The sequence below is a fragment of the Galendromus occidentalis genome, unplaced genomic scaffold (assembly GCF_000255335.2).
Source record: "Galendromus occidentalis unplaced genomic scaffold, Mocc_1.1 scf7180000077154, whole genome shotgun sequence".
In the NCBI taxonomy this organism is placed as follows: Eukaryota; Metazoa; Arthropoda; class Arachnida; order Mesostigmata; family Phytoseiidae; genus Galendromus; species Galendromus occidentalis.
In genome coordinates this window covers 11,346-19,280 of record NW_003805142.1, presented here as the reverse complement: position 1 = coordinate 19,280, position 7,935 = coordinate 11,346, and the positions used below count along the sequence as shown (strand labels likewise).

At 50.7% G+C, this 7,935-nt stretch overlaps 1 protein-coding gene across 1 annotated transcript; it reads right to left on the bottom strand.

Moving 5' to 3' along the window:
* Window positions 1-695: 695 nt before the first annotated feature.
* Window positions 696-2,299, bottom strand: LOC100901769 (uncharacterized). Its single transcript, XM_003741309.3, has 7 exons — window positions 2,280-2,299; window positions 1,935-2,076; window positions 1,708-1,836; window positions 1,536-1,599; window positions 1,260-1,429; window positions 961-1,142; window positions 696-870 (listed from the first exon to the last, which is right to left on the bottom strand). The coding sequence occupies exons 2-7, from the start codon at window positions 2,022-2,024 to the stop codon at window positions 753-755; spliced, it is 753 nt and encodes a 250-aa protein (XP_003741357.1). The 5' UTR covers window positions 2,025-2,076; window positions 2,280-2,299; the 3' UTR covers window positions 696-752.
* Window positions 2,300-7,935: the final 5,636 nt, after the last annotated feature.

Sequence of the window (7,935 nt, the reverse complement as noted above, 5' to 3'; positions counted from 1 at the left end):
GTGAGAACAGCTCCAAAATCAATAGATCAAGATCTCGATCAAGATCAGCTGTGAGAACACCAATCACGCAACATGGACGTCCGACAACGATGGCACCCACGACGCCGAAGCTAACAGGCAGGGAATTTTTCGAGGAGAAGGTGGAACAAAACCAATGGCGAACAATTAGCAGAAGGAGGAACACTGGAAGACCATCGAGAGGGGGTGGGATAAATACAATCCCCAACAAATCCCCCGGCACTAACCGGATGACAACGCTCAGGGCGGTGGAGCATGTACCCGAACGACAACGGCTCCGAGCGCTGTTCGTGAGCAGAGTCAACCTCGAATACGTTGGTCGAACCAGTGATGAGATCCTACACAGAGAGTTGTAACGAAAAGGACCGAAAGTTCGAGGAAGCGAACTTTTCGAAGGGCCTGGCATTAAGAACGGGCGAATGGAGGCGTAACCACCAGCCGAACAGGAAACTCATTTTCGTACTATGTATCTTGACGTGGCATGGTTACCATTACTTGATATGTATGGAAAAGGTATGCTACGACCCGGACGGTTGTGTATGTTTTGGTCGAGAAATGAATATAACTCGATACCCTTTAGAAGAATAAACATGCATTGGGTACGAAACGCTGGAAGAAACGGTCCGGGAACTTCAGGACCACAAGGTAGAAATTCTTAGGAACCTACTGTCCTCCTCTGAATGGATAAAACGCCATATCTTTATTCAATTGGTATTTCATGATTGTCCCGAAATTCAAGGCATCGTATATCTGGCGAAAGCACTGGAGAGAGCCTGAGCGTAGGGACCGGTCAGGGTGTTCACCAATTGGGCGGAGATGTTTCGGTTCACTTGGCGAGAGAATTCGGCGAAGCTGAAAACAGAATCCGATAATATTTTTTTTGCATCCTCTACTTTGCAGGATCTCACTGAGAATCACGACTGTGAGTTTCTATCTTCGTACCGTGGCGCGTTCAACTCGAGCTTTCCCCGGAGAACTCTGGTGGTAGCCGTAATTGAGTCAACTTCAATGCGAACGGACTTAGGCTGATATCCTCGCATGCCGTGAACTTGGATCACAGCTTGAGTTCCGTTGTCGATCCGAGTGCCGGTCGAGATAGGATGAACTGTGATCGCGCTGTCTCCCTGTAAGCGGGAATTCCGTCGTTACCGGGCTGTGATGAGCATGAGTTGTTCGCTATCATACGGCGTCGATTCTGAGGATCAGGATTTCTCGACCGAGTACCAGGATCGTCGACTTACCTGGACATCAACATTCATCATGATTTGAGTTGAGCCCAAGAGCACATTGCAGATGAACAATCTATTGGAACCGGCTTGATGATAAATGCAATCGCCGGTACGCACGAGTCCGCCGAGGCCGACGATTGATCCTTGAGTGAAGTTGGCTCTCAAGTCGCGGTTGAAAGGTCCTGTGGAACTCCAGAGACGTCAGCGATGGGGGATTGTCTCGCGATTAGGAACGATCCGCCGTTCTATAGAATGATCTACCGATCATGGCAGCTCGTGCGAACGTACCATTCGAGGGAACGAAAACTTCGAACGGGCTCGCCCGAGCAGGATCGAGGCCTAGGGTATTGAGCTGCGGAAAGGAAACAAAGCAATGAACCTTCGGAGCTTTTCCGGACATGCTCTCAGAGAAAAATACGCATGTATTTCCTATAGAGCGTCTACTCGGCTGGAAGCTCACCTGATTCCTCAAATCCGCGAGAACTCTATCCATTAGAGAGTTGGCGGCAGGGTCTCCGCAAGCGACAGAAGCCGCAGCAGCTATGAGTAGAACTCGGGCGAACATTACCAATGTGTGCCGTAGCTTATCCTGTCAGATCGAATGCCTTCTCAGACTCCGTGAACTCGAAGATCGACTCTTCATCCGCCTACATCATCAAAACGGCCACTCCAGGTCGCTCTACTCACGTTGATACCAAGTTGAGCGCTTATCCCAGCTTTGGCGTCTGTCAGGGAGAAGCCGCATTTTATAGCAATGGAGGAATAGGACACCACCATGCAACACTGTCGTGGGAAAATCCGTAGGCTCCTTGTTGCCCTACTCGTGACTCTGAGGTCCAGGGGATTACGGTATCAAGAATGGGTTGCTTATCTTGTGCCCGGACAGGCCGCAGATGTTTTTCTGGACAGGTCACCACTAACGGTGACTCGATATCCTTAGAAGCGATTGGTGCGAGCCCTCTCGTCCATTTACTTAGAGCCGACACCGGCGGGAGCTTTCCCGTCGCGTGGGAAATTCCTTTATTGTACTACCTGCGATACAAAGGTCGATCACACACGGAAACACAGCTGCCTGAAACACTTGGAGTCGGCCGCTCATAGACAGAGTGCGTGTTCTTGAGGAAAATCCGTAGGCTTCTTTTTGCTCTAATCGTGATCCTGAGGTTCAGTGGATTACGGTATTAGGAATCAGTCGCTTGTCTTGTGCCCGGACAGGCCGCAGATGTTACTCAACGCGACTTGATATCTTCAGAAGCTATTGGCGCGAGACCTCTCGTCCGTTCACTTGGAGCCGACATCGCATCAATCTCCACCGCGAATTCGCTTTGTTCTCTTGTGCTGTATTCCATTGGCGCTCAACAACCCTGCCCCACGGTTGTCACACCACAGAGTGAACGAACGATCCAACTCCACAGTAGGAAGCTCAAAGAAATTCGCGAACAACTTCACCTCTCGACAGGCTGCTGGACAAGCCGTATGCTCCGCTTCGGTCGAAGACAGCGCAACCGTGGGCTGTTCCTTACTGACCCAGGAGACGCAAGCTTCGACCATCATGAAGGCGTAGCATGTAGTCGATTTTCTACACTCACGACGACCGCCCCAGTCGGCATCAGAGTAGGCGGCGAAACTCTCCGTCCGTACCCATCGAACTTCAACCTGAAGTCTAGGGTTCCCTCCAAGTATCGCAAGATCCTCTTTACCGCAATCCAATGGGTCGTCGAAGGATCTGAGAAAAATTGGCCAACTTGGCGAACAGCATAGCACATACCGGGGCGCCTTGTTTGAGAGATGTGGATGGGACATCCGACCGCTTCGCGGTACGGGGCATCCATTGCCTCCTCAATCGCTCCGCCTGGCACAGCAGGCCTTGTCACAGGTTCCGAATGCTGCATCCCGAACCTCTTGGGAACTCTTCGGATGTTTGCAGCTTGAACCAAGAGAATCAGTCGATCCTTGACTCTCTGGGTGATGCTTATCACGAGACAGTACTCAGCATCTCCCCAATCTTTTGAGGGGAAGATTTCCCAAAGCCTCTCGACAACATTCACCCTTAAAGCATCACTGTTCGTAAGGAAATAAGGAAATCATCGACGTAGACCGTCATCACGAGTATCTGGCTCTCCTTCTCGAAGGAGTGGAAGCATCGATCTGCTCCGAACTCTATGAAACCCAAGGACTTCAGCGCTTAGTTTAAGGCCAAGAACTATACTCTCGCCGCTTGCTGCGAGCCGTTCAAGGATTTTTTGAGCAGACAGACCTTCCCGGCTTCGTGGAACATATCTGGCTGCTCCATTAGTATTTCCTCCTGAAGCTTACCATGCAGATAGGCTTTTTCAACATCCAGCTGGTGAATTCTCCATCCCTGGCACACCGCTTGCGCCATCAGGAAACGGAGCGTCGAAATCTTAACGACCGGAGAATACGTTTCATCGAAGCCTACTCCCTTCGTTTGTTCACAGCCTCGACCTCCCAGCCTGGCTTTGTACTTCGTGATCTCCCCTTGACTGTTTCGCTTCAATTGGAAAACCCATCTCGACGTGATGATCTTCCTCCCCTCAGGTCTGTCGACCAAGACCCAAGTACCACTTTTCTCGTGGGCCTTCATCTTGACCTCCATCGCAGCTCGCCATTGATCAGCATCATCCCTTGAGCGGGCCTCCCGGACAGAGCACGGAGAGTCATACTCCGCCTTGGAAAATGGGCCAGACGCGCAAACATACTCATACCAATCTGACCACCTGTCTCTGTGATCATCATCATAAGGACCGGAACCCGTTACTAGCCTCGATCTTGGACCGACTGCGCCAAGCATCGGTCTCGGATCCACTCCAAACATCGGCTGTGAATCCAGCAAGAGCAGCATCGATCTCGGACCTTCAGCCTCGAGCACTTGTCCCGGATCTGCTACAAGAGGCACCAACTCCGAACCCGCTACAAGCATCGATTCGTCCATTGACCCATCCCATACCCCATGAGCCGCCATCACGGTCTCATCGAAAAAAAAGACCGCAGGCGTATATTTGGTCGTGACCGAAGAGAGAATTTCCGTAGGACTGCGCAAAAGCATTTTCATTAATTGAGGCAGAATAAAGTAGGTTTGTGGTGACTAGAATAGCTGATATCGATCACATGCCGGTATTCTTCGATTCCCCTGGAAAATGTGCGGTCGATGCAAGTCCCATTGCGGGAAGTGGAAATGTTCGTGTTATTGACTCTTTCAAGATAAAAATTTCCCCGCATGTAAGTGAGCACTTTTCATTCGTGTCGCGGGCTTTTTTTTTCGCAATTGAAATCACCGCATAATATCATTTTTTTTTGTTCGAAGTCGGCTCTGTCGACTCGATGACTGCACTGTATGAATCGAAGAAGCCGATGACGTCCTCGATCGAGGATCCCGGTGTAATGTAAACGCACAGTAAGAGGATGCGGTGTTCCCATCACATGACACACTGCGGTACTATTGTGGTGCCCTTTAGCTCCACTCTCTCAATCATGAATCATGTTATCAGTTATCATGTTGCGACTTTCGTACCACAATTCGAACCACAGCCTTTTAAGTGCTGTTTTCGTAACTCTTCGACGCTCGATGAAATCGAATCAATCGATACCATGCAAAAACGTGACTGAATTTGGACCCGGCCCACAAGGAAGCGTGGATATTCATTATAGTTTATACCGAAGGAGGACGAGACCGAGTCATAGTTTTCTTCTGAGGAAGGACGGTCGTGAAAAGATATTATCGACCATGTACCGTTTCCCTTGCATTTGTTTACTCTCGGGAGGGGTCTATAGAAAGTGCGACATCCTACGTCAACACATTTCTCGCCCTCTCCACCATCGATCACGAAGTGGTACGAGACGGTGGGACTTCGATTCAGCGCAGCATCCAACAAAGATACGCATCCTCGCCGTCTTATCCCTCTTCTTACTCTTCTCCTTCGTTACGTGCGCACAGACTAAACAACCAAAATCCCGGAGAAAACTCACATCAAACTTCCTCCCAGACCAAGCCGCTTCGGGGCACATTTCTTCATGAGCCTTCGTCGGACTAATGTTCTCCAGAGTAGATGTAGTGTTGATAGCTTCTGCCCAGGACTCCCGTCCGAGACCTGAATCCACCAACATCGACCTTGCTTTCTTAAGTAAGGTTCGTAGAGCCTTCTCGGCACGGCCGTTCATATCAGGACAGAAATGCGTAGTCGTTTCATGTCTGATCTCTCTTTCGACGAAGAAAGCGCTCAAACACTATGAAGTACAGGTGTCCACCGATACTCCGCTCGCTCTTCGGACCAAAGGATCAAGAGAATTTCGCGGGATGTAAGATATGTTAGCATAGCATTCATGGAACACGTGTCCGAGCGGTACAGTTCTGAGTCCGGACCCAAGCACCGCGCCACGGCGCACGCTTTTCCGCTCTTCTTATCCAAAATGTTGCATTCCAATTCCTCAACCTTGAACCCTTCCGTGGCCAATTTCTTGACTGAGATTTGATTTGCCGTAAGCACGGGAACGAACAGAACACCGCTCAGCTTTGTGCGCCATACCAGCAGACCACAGAATCCCCTTTGTGGGTTCATGCGACCTCTTTAACACCCCTCGCTTCCTCGATGTGCTTCAGGCGCCCGGGATCCCATAAACGCAGATTCTTATTCCTTCTTCCGCTGCCTTCTGGCCTCACTCAAAAGCCTCTCTTTCACAGAATCGGTCGTGAGTCCTTGCTGTGCAATGCTTTGGATCAATGGGTTGAGCTCCTCAGGCAGCTTCCCGAGGATGAGTGCTGCCAGGAGTTTATCCTCGATTTTGTTGTTGATAGCCCTCGACTGCTGCGCGATGGGGGTTTTCCTGCTGATGCAGTCCTCCATGTCTACGCAGTCCGATTACTTCAAGCTTGATAGTTCCTCGATAAGAGTCACTCCCCGAAAGACACCAGTCGGTTGGTATGGTTTTTGCTGAGTCTCCTAGACCTCTTTGCCACCGCGAGCATCCCGGATACAAGAGGGAAGGTGGCTCTTAATCTTGATGCCGGAAACAAGAGCGCTCTCCGATCTTTCGTCGAGGTACGGATAATTCTCGGATTCTTGACCGCTCTGCCACAAATCACATCCGAAAAAGTGTAACTCCATAGCAAGACGCCAATCCATGTAATTCCTTGAAGTCAGATTCGGCCCCTCGACGGGAGGCGCTTCGAGTGTTGCTACGATTGACCAAAGTCTCTAGCATAGGGTATCGATCCCCGACCGCCGAATTATCTTGGATATCCCCTGCCGACCTGTCCGCCGAACTGGGATCGACAAATCTCATCTGGAGCTCCAATATAATAGCTTATTCGCCCGAATCATCAAGACAAAGAGACTTCATGGTCGAATCTCAATGGAAGTTTATTTTCATCGAAATTTACGACATCACGACGCGAGACGAGAGCGAGAGAGCCCTCGATTCAGTATACCCGCCCGCTGCCTGATTCTCAGATCCGTCATTCACAGTCCGCCCAAGATGCAAGCGGCAGTTCCCGATGTTTCAGAACCATGAATTGCAGCCGAGGCGGCAAGACGTGCGCCTCAGATTCAGGAACCCTTTTCGCGGCGTAGCAGCTGAGCCGGGAAACTTTCGAGCCGAAATTTGTCTTGAGCTCGTCTGCGGCATCCAGGCTGCAGCAAGCGTGGCGCTGGAGGGTTTTAGTGAATTCTGCACTCCACCGGCATGACAGCAGCCTACTGAGTGCGGTGGGAGAGTTATCCGGGTCCTCCTCTTCCACTGGCGCGGGCTGACAATCGAGCCACCCATCATCGTCCTTCGGCAGATATTCCCGAACCTTGCGGAATAAAACTGGCAGTCCTGCGCTTGATACCATCAGTGAGGCTTTCTTCTCGAGGAGGGCCGTAATAATTTTTTCCTCATTCTTACACTGGCAGTTGGAGTCGCAAACCCCTCGGCTGAATATTGCGTCCGCGGCGAAGTTCAGGAATATAGTGGCTACCGTTTGCGGTATCTCCACCGTCCGGTCTTCGAGGATGATCGAGAGGCAGTCGTAAAGCATAAGAGGGCAGATTTCTCCGCCAACTTTGAATATCGTTAGCAGTCCCTGCCACGAAGAATCCGAAGTAGCGAAGCATCGGTCTATCGCCCCTTGGAATTCCAAATTTATGACTGATGCGACAAGGGGCGACAAGTCCCGTCTGCTGAGGAGGGAGTGCATGCGGGCGACGGCCCGCAGATCCCCACATTCCCGGAAAATCCATGAGTTATCCTTGTGGATTTCTTCGGTGAATTCCTCGAAGTGGAGGAAGTGGCAATACTGCACGATGAATTCGATGGGATCACCGTCCGAAATCGCTTGCTCCATGCTCTCGATCTCTTCGATGGTTGAGAATATTTCACGATTCCGAGACGCCTTCATCACCTTCACAAGAATCGGGAACTTCTTCATTCGCTGGAGTTTCCTGAAGAATTTCAGTTTCCCCTCTGCAGGGGTGAGCCCTGTCTCATCGCGTCCATTTGCTTCTGGACGAGCAGGACCATGGCCGCGACATTCTTCTGCCACAACCTCCCGTTTTTTTCACGATTCTTGTCGACTTGGACTTCAGCTTGGGCCCTGGAAGGTTTGGAACGTGATTATTAGAGACGTTATACGGCCTGGCAGATCCTTGTCTAGGTGCGGCGTCCGTTTTCCCTCATTCAATCGAGAACG

Bases quoted from the DNA above. Each gene is read 5' to 3' on its own strand.
- LOC100901769 (XM_003741309.3), bottom strand. From the start codon at position 2,024: ATGGTGGTGTCCTATTCCTCCATTGCTATAAAATGCGGCTTCTCCCTG. The intron at 1,600-1,707 runs GTGAGCTTCCAG...TCCTTTCCGCAG, and splicing joins TCGCGGATTTGAGGAATCAG to CTCAATACCCTAGGCCTCGA. The intron at 871-960 runs GTACGAAGATAG...TTCTGTTTTCAG, and splicing joins CTCGAGTTGAACGCGCCACG to CTTCGCCGAATTCTCTCGCC.